The 17,344-nt window shown below is 55.5% G+C and overlaps 6 protein-coding genes across 6 annotated transcripts; 3 read left to right on the top strand and 3 right to left on the bottom strand.

Moving 5' to 3' along the window:
* Nucleotides 1–1,028: 1,028 nt before the first annotated feature.
* GCG54_00011068 (uncharacterized protein) lies at nt 1,029–4,382 on the top strand (the record flags this gene model as incomplete). Its single annotated transcript, XM_045410978.1, has 6 exons — nt 1,029–1,202; nt 1,573–1,702; nt 1,751–2,141; nt 2,219–3,364; nt 3,688–3,856; nt 3,891–4,382. The coding sequence occupies 6 exons, from the start codon at nt 1,029–1,031 to the stop codon at nt 4,380–4,382; spliced, it is 2,502 nt and encodes an 833-aa protein (XP_045268036.1).
* Nucleotides 4,383–6,283: 1,901 nt separating this feature from the next.
* On the bottom strand, nt 6,284–7,357 carry GCG54_00011067 (Chlorocatechol 1 2-dioxygenase; the record flags this gene model as incomplete). The annotated part of the gene is made up of 2 exons (XM_045410977.1): nt 6,284–6,962; nt 7,020–7,357. The coding sequence occupies 2 exons, from the start codon at nt 7,355–7,357 to the stop codon at nt 6,284–6,286; spliced, it is 1,017 nt and encodes a 338-aa protein (XP_045268035.1).
* A 1,383-nt stretch (nt 7,358–8,740) lies between these two features.
* GCG54_00011066 (Dihydropyrimidinase) lies at nt 8,741–10,405 on the bottom strand (the record flags this gene model as incomplete). The annotated part of the gene is made up of 3 exons (XM_045410976.1): nt 8,741–10,093; nt 10,146–10,313; nt 10,370–10,405. 3 exons carry the CDS (start codon nt 10,403–10,405, stop codon nt 8,741–8,743), a joined length of 1,557 nt encoding a protein of 518 aa, XP_045268034.1.
* A 533-nt stretch (nt 10,406–10,938) lies between these two features.
* GCG54_00011065 (N-carbamoyl-D-amino acid hydrolase) lies at nt 10,939–12,741 on the top strand (the record flags this gene model as incomplete). Its single annotated transcript, XM_045410975.1, has 1 exon — nt 10,939–12,741. One exon carries the CDS (start codon nt 10,939–10,941, stop codon nt 12,739–12,741), a length of 1,803 nt encoding a protein of 600 aa, XP_045268033.1.
* A 193-nt stretch (nt 12,742–12,934) lies between these two features.
* GCG54_00011064 (Bifunctional transcriptional activator/DNA repair enzyme Ada) lies at nt 12,935–13,561 on the bottom strand (the record flags this gene model as incomplete). Its single annotated transcript, XM_045410974.1, has 2 exons — nt 12,935–13,316; nt 13,374–13,561. The coding sequence occupies 2 exons, from the start codon at nt 13,559–13,561 to the stop codon at nt 12,935–12,937; spliced, it is 570 nt and encodes a 189-aa protein (XP_045268032.1).
* A 357-nt stretch (nt 13,562–13,918) lies between these two features.
* Nucleotides 13,919–17,246, top strand: GCG54_00011063 (Transcriptional activator protein DAL81; the record flags this gene model as incomplete). The annotated part of the gene is made up of 6 exons (XM_045410973.1): nt 13,919–13,981; nt 14,054–14,334; nt 15,132–15,845; nt 15,904–16,536; nt 16,593–16,939; nt 16,993–17,246. The coding sequence occupies 6 exons, from the start codon at nt 13,919–13,921 to the stop codon at nt 17,244–17,246; spliced, it is 2,292 nt and encodes a 763-aa protein (XP_045268031.1).
* Nucleotides 17,247–17,344: the final 98 nt, after the last annotated feature.

Below are 17,344 nucleotides of genomic sequence, written 5' to 3'. Positions count from 1 at the left end.
ATTAGAGGCCGGGTAGGCGGTGTTATTGAAGGTTTCAACCGAATTAAAGTATAATAGGGTAGTTCTTGGAACCGGGAACATACTGACTCAGGGGTTGATCTTCCACCGAGGACTCCGGGACCACAATCACCTAAACACCGACGGATGTATTTCTCTTAACCCTTAGTGACCTCAGTACAGCGACTCTAACTATCATCACGACCACCATAGTTCACGACAGCCGCAGCTTATAGTATCTATAGCAGCCCTGAATCATCAAAAGACTATCTTTAACAATGAATATCGCATATTCATATCGGTAGCGAGTCTCGGCCTTGAAACTTCGAAAGCGCATATCAAGATGACGCCCATAGTATTAATTCAATTGCACGTTGCTTGTGGGATACTGAGAAGTATTACAATGTTCAGTAAGAAGTGACGTAATCAAAGCTTTGAGCCACGGGAATAAAAATGTTTTCTCAAGCTCACAAAGAACAGACTACTAATCTTTACATACACTCCGGCTCAAACTGATTGCTAAGACCTGTGACAGCCTGAGCTGTCAAGTGCATAAGTCTACCGCAGGGGTTGACTGAAGTGGAAAATGCGTAACATGTTGTAGGCACGGGACTCTTCAGATCGGCAAGTCAACAAAGATAACAAAGAGCCATCTTTCTGTCGTGGGACGTTTGATGTAAAACTGCAGCCGTCGTTGACGAAAAATATTTACCAAAATATGATGGATTGGTAAATTGCCGGTGCCCGATCTCATGAGAAGAATCCGTACACAGAGCGCCTTCTGCGATTTATCAACGTCATTGGTCACAAACAAACTCATAAGAGGGTAGCACAAGAGTTCGTATCTTGACATCAGCTCAAGATTGAGAGGATGCTGTGTCCACTCCGTAAATATAAACCGCCCTCCGTAGTCATCCCGGACGAAGAAGCTCGCGCCTTCTGTTACTGTACTACATGCATGAGGTAAGGCACGTACAGAAATAACTGACATCGTCATTTTGCGCTTGTAAAATAAGCAGCGATCTTTTCCCATGGTTCAAATCAACCATCATGATCTTCGGACTGTTCTTCGCACTTGCTCAGATGTTGGTGCTAGCGGAGGCTTCTCGAAATACAGCAGGGAGTCCCGATCTTGGTCACTTCCAAAATTCATCGACCCTGTTTTCTCAAGCGACTTTAACGAACAGTTCCCACTTACAAACTCCGTCGAAGCTTCTCTCTGAGACTACTTGGACGAACACTTCTCACTTCCAGACTCCATCGAGTCTGCTGTCTCAAACGACTTGGACGAACAGTTCTCGTACGCAACGGACATCCCCTTTGATAACAGCACCGTCGTCGTCCAACAGGAACGTCACTACCAGCTTCCAAAGCTCATCATCTCCGCCAGTGTCGGTCAGTACTTCTAGCTATCCTCGGACGGTCCCATTGGCAACACCGTTGCCATCATCTACGAAGGACATTATTAGTCTCCATCAGAATTCATCATCTCCTTTATCTCCACATACGTCAACAGATAGTTCTGAGTATGTATGGACTGTACCGTGGGTCACAACTCGCTCATCTTCCACGGAGGACCCTGAGATCACAATTACGCAAACACCGACGGATGCCTCATTCGTGACCCTTAGCGACTTCAGTATAACGACTCCGACTATCATCACCACCACCAAAGCCGGAAGCAACGACCAAGAGATCGTGCCAGGTACGATGCGCCAATTTAATGGAAGCCTTCCTTGCTGATATATCGCAGTCATTCTTGTGAAGCCGAAGAAGAAGAACCCCACAAACCCGGATCCAGTTCCAGTGCCAGTCGTCTGTTTTGGGTGCTTTCCGGGCATCCAATTCCCACCAAAGATCAAAGTGACACTTAAGTTACCCGATATTTGCATTCAGATCCTATGGTTCAAGATTGGAAGCTGTCCCTCGGGCGAAGACAAAAAGGGCGGAGGTGGTGGTGGAAGCGACGGCAACAACGACGACAAACCCGACGACGAACCCGACGACGAACCCGACGACCCGGAGAGCACACGAAAGTCAACAGAAAGGACATCTTCTACGTCTTCGTCTTCGTCATCTTCTTCATGCACCGTTACTGCGACTGCTACGCACCAGACGGTGTATTGCTCTGCGACCCAGGGCAAGTCAGCATTCCCTCAAATTTGCATTGATTGATCTGATTCTAATAATATCATCACTTTCCAGACGTCCGCGGAGACAGTACCTCCCTCCTGACGACGGCTCAAACTACATGTCTTAGCAGCACCTACACAACGATCACCGGCTGCAGCGTCACAAACGCAGCAACAACAGTGACTGCGACAGTTGCCGGCACCCAGATACCATATTATCCGCCTTGCTCTCCGCAGATTTGCGGTGACGGTGTCTGCCGATCCACTCCAAATCGGGCGTTGTCTCGCGAGAAGGAAAAGCGCGGAAACCCAGCTCAGGGCGAGTGGGTTGATCCCGACGACTATCCCAACGGATACGCCGAGTTTATGCCTGCTCAGCTCCGAGAGGCAAGAAGTCGGCCGGGTGGTGAAGGGTTCGCCCCGAAGCTCCTCAAGCAGGGCCCGGGTCCTGCTCGAGGACCCTATCCCCTTTTCAACGATACCGATGAAGGTGAAGAAGCAGCGCAGGAGTATTATTACTCGGAGCTGCCTGTATCAACCGAATTTCTTATTTTTGAGGACGAGGTACAATCGTTGGCCATTGACCGGATGGTCGGCTGTGATGCGATCATCCTGGTCTCACGCCTGGGCGCCTTCGTTTGCCATTTCTATGAAGGATCCTGGAACAGCGATAGAAACATCGACGACCTTATGAGAATCTGTTACTACGGGCGCCCGGAAGACGACCCAATGCATGAATGGGCTCAGTACGGCATTGACAATGTCAGAGACCATCCTGAGGAGGGCAAGCGAGGCATCATACTCGGGGACCAAGACCCAGACGCAGAGGAAGACGATTTCGAGGATATTATCGCCTTCGTCATAACACCCAGAGTCCGGCCAAACATCTGGATAATCGACCGTGACGGGCCCAGAATCAGGCCAGATGAAGAGATTTTGGCCCCTGACATTATGGCGGGCAGTCTTAGATATGCGACCGACAGAGTCAACAGAGTCAAAAAGATCTTGACAGGAATCTTCGTCGACGTACCTATCAATACGATCGATTATCCTCCTGCTATGTTACCGTATGCCGAATGGAGTAGACTCGAGGCTCTTGAGGATACGTTTGCTTTTGCCGAGGCGCTTCAGGACAGCATTTTCGATACGCCCCGCGGCAAGATTCTTCTCCAGTACAAGCCAGCGCCATCCTGTGATCAAGAAGTTGAGGTACGGTTGTTTGTTGATGTTCTTGGGTATCAGGGGGGAAAGAAATGGCGTCCGGAGAGTGACCAGGTGTTCAAAGGCTCCCCGGCCACTGGCGCTCGATTACGCAGACAAGCATGCCGCCGACCGAACCGGAATGATACAAACTCGGTCGGGGGCAGCGCATCAGCGACTTCTCATCCAGCTACCTCGATGCCGCCAGTACTATCTACCGCATCTCGGAGAAATGAGTCGGTGCCGCTCTCAACGACATCATTGTCTCTGAATATCACGATTCTACCGCCCTTTACGGCGAATGGTACGACAGCGGCAAACAGCAAAACCACATCGGCGCAGTTTAAGTCATCCCCAGCGTCTTCCAAAATTTCCTCGCCCTCTTCAAAGTCTTCCTCGGTCATGTCGAAATCGTCCAAGACCACCTCGAAGCCAACCTCGTCGACAGAGACACCCCGCCACTCCGTGACATCCACCGCTCCGCCAACATCAAAGACCCCGTCAGCAACCAGCAGCGGACCCGCGACGTCTGACGGCCCAGGCATCACACCCATCACCAAGCCAGGAGTCCCCGCCCCTTCCAAATTCAAAACATCACTGCACAGGACTGCCGTCACCACCGCGCGAACCCTGGACCGGCTGCCAGCCACGCTGCCCTTGGAGAGCGTGCAAATCTACCTCAAAGAATGGACGAGCGGCGAGGGAGGAGCCGTGGGCTGGATACCCTTTTGGGAGATGTTCGCGGTGCCGATATACTCCGATTTCAACGTCTGCAAGGCGACGAAGGTGGGCGATGATGTCCAGAGCTGGTTCCGTCGGTCCGAGCAGGGGGAGGACGGGCGACCGCCCAGCTTCAAGGCCGATAAAGACATCTTTGGAAAGAAGAATTGCAAGTACAAGGACGACGGCAGCGAGGACGTGGTGGGCTGGCTTTCGTGTGATGGGGTTCCAGAGTTCAAATGCCGCCGGAGCAAGCAGCTGAAAGTCGAATGCGACGATATGGACATCAAGGTTTTCAGGGCCAGAGTCGAGTGTGTGTTTCCTGTAAACTAACCCAAGGATGTAAGCTTGTCTGGTGTTTTGTTCTTGGAGCCTTTTTCAAATGTTACCACGGTTGTATCTGATGATTTTGTGGTAGTGTCAGAAACAACGTTACGAGCCACCACGGTAGCTAGCAGGGTCTCTGTCAACGACATATGGAAGCGACCTTGTGCCATACCTTGATACTGAGCTCCTCACCCATTGAATCAAAGCCCAAATTCACTTTTGTACATGTATGTGTTGTCCCCCGTTAAGTGCTTTGTGCAGTTAGCCGCAGTCACTCGCTGCATTACACTTCAACCAGCTACCAACCATTCTTGGCAGCTGATCGAAGTCACAGCATGTCGAACGCATGTTGTTGGATGCGTATCGGCAATCACACGTGAGTTGATCTTGGTGGAAATCAATGCAACAACTGATGATGGAGCATGCGAAGAGCTTCGAGTGCGATTACAATGACCCTCACAAACCGACGACGTAAGTTTGTATGAAAGCCTCAGACACGGAGAAAGAATTTCTCGCGGTCGATCTATTGAAATTGTCTCGCTAATTCCAACGTTGGTTGAATGCAAACCAGGCCAGGCCCATGCAGAGACAGGCCAGGAGATTCTTCAACTCCATCAATGCATTTAGGAAGCTGCATTTGGAGCCCGACCCTCGTTGTCGTTGCTATAAGCCTGCCATCCTTGCCTTGGTGGTGCAACAATCTTCCTGGCTGTTCAGGCCTGCCATTGGCATCGCAATTATTTTTCGCTATCGAAACGACGATGGCAATGGACAAGTCCTATCCTTTGCTCCTCGAGATGTGGCCACGGCGCGCTTCTTAGACTGCCGTCCGCATCAACCGACATGTGAAGGCCGCGAAACGAGTCCGGTGGGGACCCAGCTACAGGGGCCATGATCCAGCACAACAAGGACCGCAATGTCGTCATCCCTCAGTCTTCGCGTCTGTCAAAATGCATTCGCTCCGTCGCGTTATCCAACAAACCGCGAGCTTGCCAATACGCACCGGTCCCCGAGAATAAGGAAGGACGTCGGAACACCCGGCCACGTCCAACCAAAAGAACTCCCGGCCTCGACAACCGACAACCTGCAACACAAAGTCTCGAACGGCTCCGAGTCGGAACCCACGGCTGGGCCACGCCCCCCCACCCCCACCCCCGGTTAGCGCACGCCCCGCTGGGCACCACGGCATTTGGCCCCGGGAAAACAAAAAGGAGGGAAGGGCGTCTGTTGGAGGGGCGAAAGTGCGAGGGGGGAGCTTTTCTTTCGCGACCGCACGGGTGCCCGTACATTTCCGAGGGAAGCCGGCGGGGCAACGGTTACGGGTTTCGGGACGGGAGCTTGTAGGTTTTGCGTGTGCTTTTTTGGGTTCTGTCGTCTGATGGAATGTGAATCGGAATCAAGAGGGATTGCCCATTGTTTGACTCAGTCTGCAAAATCATTGCATGCGCTGCGGAGACTCGCCGTTCGGGCTGTTCCTCTCCGCTAGTCCCCGTCGCGACAGAGGCAACACCATCCAAATGCCCCCCCACCATCCCTTCTCCAGGGAACACCCGCGCTCGCGAGCCGAGGATGTTGGTGTCGTCAGTCCGGAAATCCCGCCAGCCGCACACGCACAGGTGTCACCGTCACATTGCAATCAATCACACTTTCAAACGCCGCTTTGAACAGAATTTTGGGATCTATTTTGTGTGCGCTGCGCCGACGCCGTTTGGTCGTCGCGCACGAGGGGGGGGAATATACAACAATCGTTCAATCAAACAATGCCTCCTCCGATGCTCGGAGCAAGATGCCCAAAATATGCCAAAAAGAAAAAAAAGTAACAACGTGAAAGAATCATTCTAAGCACCGGCCGTAGATGAATGCATCGCCCCATGTATCCCTTTTCTTGGTGGGAACATGTCCATTACTTAAAACTTGTTCTGGTTCGCGTTCTGCTTGAACATGGTCGCGTCGGGCTTGTACTTCTTGGACACCAGGCGCACGTCGTACTCGACGTCCAGCACGGCGCCGTTGGGCTCGTCCTTGACGGGCACGAAGTCGAGCAGCAGGTCGGGCTTGACGGCGCTGACGGTGTCGGTCTCGAGGTAGGGGTCGTCGCGCGGGTACAGCTGGGCCGTGACGCCAATGTAGTCGTCGTGGGTGACCATCATGTGGATGTGGGCGGGGCGGTAGGGGTGGCGGCCCATGATCTTGAGCAGATCCGCCGACGGGCCGGTGGTGTCGATGGCGTACTCGGTGGGCTTGAGGCAGTAGAACCAGAAGCGGCCGTCGGCGTCGGTGCGGAACTTGCCGCGCAGGTTGTGGCGGGTCTGGTTCTCCGGGTCGAAGACGTCGTACTTGCCGTTGGTGGAGGCCTGCCACATGTCGAAGACGGCGTTGGGGATGCCCTTGCCCGTCTCGGCGTCGTAGATGCGGCCGTGGAACTTTGTGAGCTGGGCCTTGTTGTCGTTGGGCATGTTCTGCACGACGGAGGCGCCGAGGTCGCGGAAGGGGGTCTCGGGGGACCAGAAGGGGCCGAGGATGGTGGAGGAGGTGGGCTGCGCGCCGGACTCGGTGACGACGTGGTTGTTGATCTCGTCGACGAGGCTGTTCAGAAGTCGTCAGCTTTGGTTTTATCTATGAACAAGTGATAAGGGGACTTACGACTCAATACCCAGAATGTCCATGACTCTCCACGCCTCGTTGCGGTTCTTCTTGTAGGCCTGGCCGATGGAGTTGATGTAGTTGACGCCTAGCACCCACTCGTCCTGCTTCAGCTCGACCTCCCTGCAGAAGTCGTGCATGTGCCTGATGAGCGAGGTGAGGATTTCCCTGTGGCGGGGCAGGGTCTCGGGGGCCATGAGGTCGATGACATGTTGTGTGAAGTTGGGGTCGAACTTGCTGTTGTTGTCGTTCTGGTTGCTGGTCTTGACGCCGTTGGTGCCGTTGGCTCCGTTGGTGTGGCCGTTGGTGTGGGCTCCGTTGACGCCGTTTGTTGCCATTGTGACGGTCGTTGTGTGTTTGTGTGTGTGTATGAGAAGGGGGGAGAGAGGGTGTGAGGAGGGGGTATCAAGAATGAGAGTTTACAGATTGCTTCGCGATTAAGGAAAAGGGCGAAGGACAGGGCTTTGGTTGCAGAGGATGGTGATGTCTAGGGAAGAGAGAAGAGGCACGATGGACATGTCACAAAGGGGGACCCTGAAGTTAAGTATGAATCTCAGAGACGCGGGAGCAGTAGGGATGAAAGAATGGACCAGGAACGAGGGCACGAGTCGTCGTATGATGGGCGGCAAGAGAAATCGGCAAATTGACCAAAGGCGCAATCACGATTGGGGAGGGGACCTGGGCTGGGCACCCATCCGGTAGGGGGAGGAACCAAGACCGGACCTGGGGACCTGGGGTAAAACTTTAGCTCGTGGAATGGCTTTTCGCCTCCGCCGCCGCCTTTCTTTGCGCAGCTGTCTGAGACTGAAAGAAGGACAGCTTTTGGGCAAAACATATTACCGGAGTGCGCTGCCGTGGAAAAGTAATGTTCCCAGCGTGGCACAGTCCAAGTGCGGGGTATCCGTGAGGTACGTACTTCGAGGAGTAGATGCGGGGGAGGGTGGCCCACTGTAATTCGCTGGGAGGCAGCAGATACGCGGCGCTGAGTGGCTGGACTGGGGACGGGGTGGCCTGTGCGACGGCGCGTGGTGCAGGTATTATATTTTGGAGATGCGCCATTGGGCGCCGCCCGTGGGGAAGGGGCTGCCTCCGGGCTCGGGGGTCGGTAACGGATCACGGCTTGAGGCTGCTTGCTTGCTGTCTGCTGCTGCTGCTGCTCGCGTCTTCGCGTGTTACCTCACCCAAGGACGTGGGTCTCGCTTACTCATCACCAACATTATCACCCTCGAGAACACCCAGCAGAGTTTCGGGACGGATTCCTGGCACTTGCACATCGGATGTTTTCATTCTTCAAGCCCCCGTCCATCGTGCCACCCGTGGATCCATGGGGAAGATTGATCTCGAAAAGTTGGGGGAGCGGAGGCGAGGGGGGGAGTTACATGCTTCCGGCAAGACCCAACGGCTTGGTGCACACCACACCACCGGTTCGACGACACGGTTGGGAGGATTAGAATCGTACGTCATGTTGGTCGCGCGCCGACATCCATGAGACGTGGTGCAGCCAGCCTATTGCGCCGTGTCTATCGCATTTCGCCTTTCGTCTATTGGCTTGAGTTGCCTCCAGTGTTGGTGTTGGAAAGTGTGGCTGAAGGTGGCTTAGTAGGGCAGTCACTGTCGAGTTGCCAGGAATTGGACTTGTACGTCAAAAGAAGTCATATTCATAATAGGTGGCTGATGTTCATCGTGTGCATTGCTTTCAATTCTACCCCACGACATCTCCATCAATACTTCACAGTCGCCGTGTTCGCCTCCGGCATCGGCTGGAACTCATTCACCCACTTGTTCCTCGGCTTGCTCAACGTACTCTTCCCACGGCGCAGGAAACTCCCATCACCCATCTTCCCCAGCAGCCCCCCGTTGTCCCTATCCCAGACCACCTTACCCCTCAAGATGGTATACCGCGGCCAGTTCTCAAACTTCATCCCCTCGAACGGCGAGTAGTCAATATCGTGGTGCAGCATCTCGTTCTCCAGCTCAAACGCCTCCATCTTCGCCACCTCCCCTCCCCCAGCGGTGGCAGCCACCTGCTCAGCCGTCGGGTACCAAATCACAAAATCCGCATCATACCCCGCCGCAATCGCCCCTTTCGTATCCCCCAACCCATAAAGCTTCGCCGGGTTCGTCGCCGTCACCTCCACAAACTTCTGCGGCGTCACCCGCCCCGCCAGCACGCCCCCCTGGAACAGCACCGGCAGCCGCGTCTCCAGCCCCGGCAGCCCGTTCGGCACCTTGTCGTACCTCATCCCCCCGTCCGCCGCCAGCCCCGCCTTCTTCCCGCGCGGGTGGTCGTACTTGCTCGGCGCGTGGTCCGAGCTGAACGTCGTGAACGTCCCGTTGACGATGCCCGTCCACATCGCCTCCAGGTCCATCGCGTCCTCGCGCAGCGGCGGGCTGCAGATGTGCTTCGCCCCCGAGAACGCGTCGTGCGCCGCGTGGTTCGGCCGCAGCGCGTCCGCCGTGAGGTACAGGTAGTGCGGGCACGTCTCCGCGTGGATGGGGAGCAGCCGCGTCTGCGCCGCGCGCACGTGGCCCGCCGCCGTCTTGGACGACATGTGCACGATCAGGATCGGCACGTCGGACAGCTCCGCGAGCGAGATGACGCGGTACACGGCCTCGTCCTCGGCGATGTTGGGCCGGCTGATGGCGTGGTAGTACGGCGCCGTGAGCGCCTGCTCCGCGAGACGGGCTGTGATCCAGGAGATCATGTCGCTGTTCTCGGCGTGCACCATCGTCGTCATGCCGAGCGCGCGCGTCGCCATCATCACGTCGAGGATCTCGCCGTCGCGGAGCTTCAGGGGTTCGTACGTCATGTAGAGCTTGACGGAGGAGATGCCCTCGCGCACGTAGTGGGGCAGCTCGTCGCGCAGGATGGTGGGTGTGGGGTTGGTGAGGATGAGGTGGAAGCCGTAGTCGCAGTAGGACTTGCCCGTGGCGCGGCCGTGGTAGTCCTCCACGACGGGGTGGATGGACTCCTGGGTGCGGGACTGCGTTGCGAAGGCGATGACGGTGGTGGTGCCGCCCGCGATGGCGGAGCGGGTGCCGGTTTCGAAGTTGTCTCCTGTGGGCGAGTTGTCCTAGGTCTAAGGTGAGCAAGATGCGTGAAGGTTGTGGTGTTTTGGGGCTTACCTGGTCGAGATGGACGTGGGAGTCCACGCCGCCCGGCATGACAAACGCATGCTGTGCGTCAATCGTGGTCTTGGCTGAGAAGATGGACTTCAAGTCCTGGCCGACGGCGAGAATCTTGCCGTCGCGAACGACGATGTCTTGGCGGGCGTGGACATCGGAAGCCGTCACCTGGTGTCTCGTGAGTCTTTGTCCGGGTCTTGAGTGATTGTGATGTGGGCACTTACAACCGTGGCATTCTCAATGATGAGATCGACCTCCATGGTAAAGCGGTCCTGTGTCTGTTCTCACTGCAAGGGTTGAGAAACGAGATTTCGGTGAGAATCTGAGCAATATTCCCCCGGAAACTAATGTTTTTTTTGCCTGCCAAAAATGTCTGGGAATGGCTTCACCCTCAACGATGAGAGTCTCACAGTAATCAATGATTCATGGTGTACGGCGAGCACCAAGATAACAGACACCTTGGCCGCGCCGCGACGATAGGCGAACCTAAGATAAAGATAGGCTCGACAGACCGATACGCGGTTGGCGGACGGCCGGCCTATCAACCTTATCGGGCGGACAGGGGTGCGAGGGAGCTCTCCCCGGAGACATATCGGACGACGCATCGCCGTGTAAATGCACGTGAGGGGTAAATGTGGTTGCCATTAGCAAAAGCCGCCTGCAAGAAGAAGTCCCTGTATCGTAGTATTCAACAGGATAATAAAAGTGGCAATTGTGCCGTTTGCTGAGCAGGACCAGCGGCCTTTACACGAGAGTTGCAGAAGCCACTCACAGAAAGTAACACACATTCGCAATGGCATCTCCAAGGACACTGCGCGTGGCCGCAGCCCAGATGGGCGCCACGCACTACGGCGACGAGCGCAGCAAAACCCTCGACCGCATGATCAAGCTCTTCGAAGTCGCCGCCGCCAAGGGCGCGCAGGTCGTGCTCTTCCCCGAAGCCGCCTTCACCACCTTCTTCCCGCGGCACCTCATCAACGACCCCGTCGAGCTAGACTCCTTCTTCGAGAAGGGCGACGTCTCAACGCAGCCGCAGACAAAACCGCTCTTCGACAGGGCGCACCAGCTCGGCGTCGACATCTCTGTCGGCTTCGCCGAGAAGGCCGACGACGGGCAGACGTTCAACTCGTGCATCTACTACCACGCCAAGAGCGGCTCCATCCTCTCAAAGTACCGCAAGATCCACCTGCCCGGCGACTTTGAGCCGTTCGCGGACCCGGAGGCGACAAACCAGCTCGAGAAGCGGTATTTCAAGCCCGGCGACCTGGGCTTCAACGCCTTCCGCGTCCCGGACCTCGTCGCCTCGCCGCCGGAGCGCGGGGACCCCATCTTCGGCATGATGATCTGCAACGACCGGCGCTGGGCCGAGAGCTGGCGCACGCTGGGCCTGCAGGGCGTCGAGGTCGTGCTGTGCGGGTACAACACCGCCGGCTTCGCGCCGCACCTGTGGGGGTCGAGCGCCGACATGGACCCGGAGGTGGCGCGCGAGAAGGCCGTGTTCCACCACAAGCTGGTCATGCAGGCGCACAGCTACACGAACGCCTGCTTCAGCGTGAGCGCCGCGCGGTGTGGCATGGACGATGGGAAGTACGACCTCATCGGCGGCAGCTGCATCACCGGGCCCGAGGGCGAGATCATCGCGGAGGCGTCCACGACGGAGGACGAGGTGGTGTATGCGGAGATCAACCTGGACGAGTGCCGCCCGGGCAAGGAGCGCACGTTCGATTTCGCAAGGCACCGGCGGGTGGAGCACTACAGCCGGATCACGGAGCAGACAGGCGTCGTGGAGCCTCCGAAGCTCGGGGCCCAGGCGGTGAACGGCGTCACCAACGGGGCTGCGGTCAAGGACAAGAAGATCCGCATCCTGCTCGTCAACCCGAACAGCACGAGGGCGATGACGGACGCCTGCGTCGCCATGGTTGAGAGCCAGCTGCCGCCCGACGTGGTCGTCACAGGCTTCACCGCGCCGCGGCCGTCTCCCTCAGCGATCGAGGGCATGTTCGACAACGTAATGTCCGCCGCAGCCGCCGCCCGCGCAGTGCTCCCCCTCGCAGCGACGCACGACGCCGTGCTGGTTGCATGCTACTCCGACCACGCCCTCATCCGCATGCTGCGTGAGGAGCTCCCGCGGCAGCCGGTCATCGGGATCATGGAGGCCTCTCTCTTTGCGGCGCGCACACTCGGCGGCCGCTTCGGCCTTGTCGCCGTGAGCGAGCGGTCCAAGGTGCTGCACGAGGACAGCATCCACCACTACGGCTTCTCGACGTCGTGCGCGGGCGTGCTCTCGTGCAAGCTCGGGGTGCTGGACCTGCACGAGAAGAGCCAGGACGAGGTGATGGGCATCATGGCGAACGTCGGCAAGAGGCTGGTGGAGGAGAACGGGGCGGATGTGTTGTTGCTGGGGTGCGCGGGCATGACGCCTCTCAAGGGCGCGGTGGAGGAGGCTGTTGGCGATGAAGTGCAAGTCGTTGATGGCGTGTTGGCTGGTGTGCATCACCTGGTGGGTATGGTGAGGATGGGCGGCGCAACGGCGAAGAGGGGAGTGTACAAGAGCTCAGCTGCGGGTCGCAAAGCCCGTGGCCAGGATTGGATTTGAGATTCTGTAGTTGAAAGTGAGAATAAAGATGCCCAAATGGCAAAAGCATGGGCCTAATTAGTGATCACTAATGCTCCAAAAATCCCCAATTCGGGATGTGACCGCAAACTCGGTACACGTATAACAGCTTGTCCTGCGTGGTTGTGTCAATGATGGATTCGCAAGTACATCTTCTTCGGGCTTTCATACGTACTCATGATCCTGTGTCTGTGGTAAGGTCCAGGGACGGTAAAAAGTCCATATCTTCTGCAAACCAACTCGTGAAGTTGTCTGCGAAGTTATCCAAAGCATATAAATCTTCCAGATCACTAGTTGTCTCTGGTAGCATGTAGTCCGAGCACAAAGCTTGACCATCAAGTCTCGGATGTTCCGCTGAGCTTCCATCTGCAGCACCAAGAGATGCAGCAAAGACTTTCGGTGTCATGAGAAACCACTTTTTGAACTGCCGGTGAAGGTGCGCGCTGGTGATACCCAGCTTCCGGGCCAAGCTCTCCACGGTCCACTTGACATTGTCGGTCTCGGCGGCCATAATCATGGCATGTGCACGGTGTGCAATCTTGCGGCCGTTATTTTCCCTGCTCCAGCTATCATTGCACGGCTCACACCGCTTGCATGGTCGGTACCCAGACTACGAGGCATGCTGTAGATCGTTGAAGAAGATGACGTTACCCCGTCGAGCGACGCGACCAGGGCACGTCGGCCGGCAGAAGATCTGGGTCGATTTGACACCGTAGAAGAAGGAGGAGTTTGCGGAGAGATCGCGGCGAGAGACTAGAAGCCACCGGGCAGAGTCGCTGATCTCGTTGGCTTGAGATGCCATCGACGGGGGCGACTGATGACGATGGTTGCAAGTCACGAGAAAAAGGGTGAGGAAGGTTTGGCACCGAAATTTGGCTTGGCTGGGTGGATCACGTGTCTGAATCCGGTCTCGGCTTCACTACTCGGGGCACTGGATTGGTCAGTTCGAGGTTGCTCTCTCGAGCGGATGATATGATTGGTCAGTTCGAGATCACAGCTCCTTCACTTTTTGAAGGGTGTAAGTCAGGTACAAAATGCGTGCTCGTTTCTTTTCAAGATGGTCATATTTGACTCTGCTGTAAACATAGAGAAAAAATTCCACCTGCCAAATCCGCTAATTATTCCAACTTTTCCACCCCGGTCAACATTTGACAAGACCATGGACAATCCTGCTGCTGCAAATGCGTTCGGCACCCTTGGGGCAGTGCTCTGGTCGCTTCAGGTAAGAATCAACTTTCTTCCCGTGGCTTCTCATTTTTTCACTCGGGAACATCTCTCCTGACAATTTTTCAAGCTCTTGCCCCAAATCTGGAAAAATTGGAGACGGCACGACAGCCAGTCCTTGTCGTCGACATTTTTCCTCTCATGGGCTATCGCCGGAGTGCCTCTAGGCGTGTATAACATCGCCGACGACTTCAATATTGCCCTCCAGGTACAGCCCAACATTTTGATTTTTCTCAGCCTGTGGACATGGTCTCAGTGCAAATACTATGGCGACAACTGGGGCATCAAGACAATTGTCCCACTAGTCACCAGCCTCGCTGTCGTTCTTGCCGGTGCTGAGTATGGACTCGTGTACGCACTGAGACTGGCATGCGAACGCGGGAACGACTGGCCATCAATGCTTATGGCTATTGTAGCTGCAAGTCTGTTGGCTGGTGGTGTACTTCGACATTATGTCCAGATGTTGAGGACTCGATCGGACGCTGGAGTATCTCTGAAGTTTGCGACTCTCGATTTGAGTGGAGATGTTGCGTCGCTTTTGTCCGTGATCTTCCAGAAGACACTAAAAATATATGGAATCGTCATTTATGGATCTGAGTTGGCGATTTGGATTGGGCTGATAGGCCTGGCTCTCTATTATCGGCATGTTGGCCAAGGCGAACCCAGCAAAACAACCGGGGCGGATCCAGTGGTGGAAGACAGAGGCAACGTTCAAACTACAGACCGCAACAAACTGCATCAGACTATGTAGAGCTGTAACGAGGCAATCTTGGAGACTCCTGGCTTGGTTAGAATACCCAGAAATCATCTGCCAAGTCCCAACATCTCGCCCTCTTCGCCCCAATGTCTCCGGGCCTAGATAGCCGGGTTGCGAGAAACACCCAATCTATTGAATAAATCCTCATATGCAAAATATCAAAATATCTTGACTAAACCTTCTTTTCGAGTGCAATTGAATATAATCAAGATCTAGACAACCGAAAAGCGATCATTTCTCTAGTCATTCAGGTTCCTACGGGGGTTGGTTCACCGGCGGCCAATCGGCAAACGGCCCGTTATCAGCAGACGGAGCTCTGGGTTCCAGCTTCCCCGGCCGCGCGGGGAACTCAAGCGACACGATAGCTACGCGCATGAACCGGTTCACCTAGACGTGCCGTAACTTTCTTCAACAAGCACATCATGGAGACCGCCGCCGCTCACAGCCGTACAAGGTCGTTCGGTAACCGCAACCGCCACCCCTGCGACTTCTGCCGATACAAGCGCGCGGCCTGTCTGCTGCCCGGGCCCCCGCCCTGCGAGCTCTGCCGGCGGCACGGCAAAGAGTGCACGTTTGTCGAAGGGCCGAACAAGAGGCGACGCGTTGCGGAGCGGGTTCACAGTCCCTCCGACGATGGCCTGGAGAGTCCGACGTACCACATCCGGGCTCCGTCGGATGCCGAGATGAGGTCTCAGTCCGGGGAGATGAGTTCGCCGTTGAATGAGATGCACTTCATCGCCGATGGGGCAGAATCAGCGAATCTGGTTTCCCCGACCGGATCCCTACGGGGGTGTGCAGATGTGTTGTTACCGGCATCACTCGACGCTAAACTGAACCACAACGCGCAAGTCATCGGCCTCAGCGGCGAATCGGATCCGTACTTACTTCAGCTTTACCAGTTTGACGAGAAGGACGAGTGCGAATTTCAGCAATTGCGCATCCGGAACATGGGAATGGATGATGGGGTCCCTGTTCAGTTCATGCTGCAGAATAATTCGCTAGCGAGCAGAGCACAACCGGGAGATTTTGGAGCCAGCGAATCAGATATAAGAAATGAGGTTCTCAACATGGTTTCTGATGACGTCGGTAGGAGACTTCTAAACTTGTAAGTTTCTCTGGGGTTTTTTTCCTCAGTGTTCTTCTCCATTAACCAAAAATTGCAGGTTCTGGCGCTATGTGCAGCCATATTTCCCCATCCTCTCGGTGGAATATATCATGAACGACAAGAACGGGGACCCATCAACGTTGCCTACCTCCTTGGCAGCAGCCATCTACGGACATGCACTTCCTTTTTGTGTTTTCGATGACAAACTCTGCGTGGACGTATACACGCCTCCTTCAGCCGACCGTCTGTTTAAGCTTGCATGGATGGCTGCGCTCTCTCAGTTCCACACACCATCGCTCGCCACCGTGCAGACCATGCTCCTTCTCATACAACGACGCCCAACAAACAGACACGTGGCTGATACCCCGTTCAAATGGGTCATGCTCGCTGACACAGTGGCTCTTGCGCAATGCCTTGGCCTCAACCTGGACCCAAGTGACTGGTCAATACCACCGTGGGAGAAACGCCTCCGTCGACGACTAGCTTGGGCGGTGTACGTGCAAGATCGGTGGTTGAGTTTGAACTTTGGCCGCAGTTCGCACATCCAGGAATGCGACTGGGATGTCTCTTCTCTGGGCCCGGAGGACTTTGGAGGCCTCTCAGGGCTTGAAGACGAACCTGCGATATCCAAGCACTTTCTACACCTGGCATCGTTGACCGAGATCGTGTCAAAGATCCAGCTGAATATGTTGTAAGTTTGTTTCCATCCCTATACAAACCGCATCTGGTGAGAGCTGACGAACCCAGCTCCGTCAAAGCCACAAGGGCCTTATCGAAGTCACTGGAAGCGAGTTTCGAAGTTGCTAGGCCGCTGCGAATTGAGCTCGCTCAGTGGTCCCAGGACCATCCTGATGTGGGTGAACAGCCCTCGCCAGCTCTACCTCATCACGGACTCGACGGCAACGGTAGTCTCCGGCTTGCATACATCACCGCGAAGGTTGCCGTATTCAAAGCGTTATTGCGTCCAAAGAGTAATGAAGCTCCTGCAGAAGCCCGCGCTGCATTACGTACGGGAGCCATGGCCGTCGCCAGGGAGATGTACGACTTCCTTGCCAAGCTGGGGCCCCATCATCTGGAAGCATTCTGGCATTCGTGTAAGCGGTCGACATGCTCGCCGACCTTCAATCATTCGTACTGACCCGGGTAGATTCTCGTGTCAACTTCGCCATCGCCAGCAATTTCATTGTCCTCCTTTTCGCCCTATCCCCGACGTTGCCCGATGCAGAAGACGCTCTCACACTTTTGACTCAATGGCGGAGCTTGTTGCGCATCAAATCGAGAAGCTGCGATTTGTTGAATCTCAGCTTGTTACGCCTTGACGCAACGTTTGTCGCAGGACTGGGGAAGCTCATTGAGTTGACTCCTGCGGCTGCTGAGGCAGTCCTGAACCGAAAGCTTTGAGGAAGGCGATAATGCGCATGCGGAGACTATTCGCCCATTTTGGTAATGCAATGTCATATTCGAATAGCGTGTAAAGCGTGTATTTATTCCTAATCAAC

This window comes from Colletotrichum gloeosporioides (assembly GCF_011800055.1).
Source record: "Colletotrichum gloeosporioides strain Lc1 chromosome Unknown consensus_17, whole genome shotgun sequence".
NCBI lineage: Eukaryota > Fungi > Ascomycota > Sordariomycetes > Glomerellales > Glomerellaceae > Colletotrichum > Colletotrichum gloeosporioides.
This window is presented reverse-complemented; position numbering and strand designations above follow the sequence as displayed.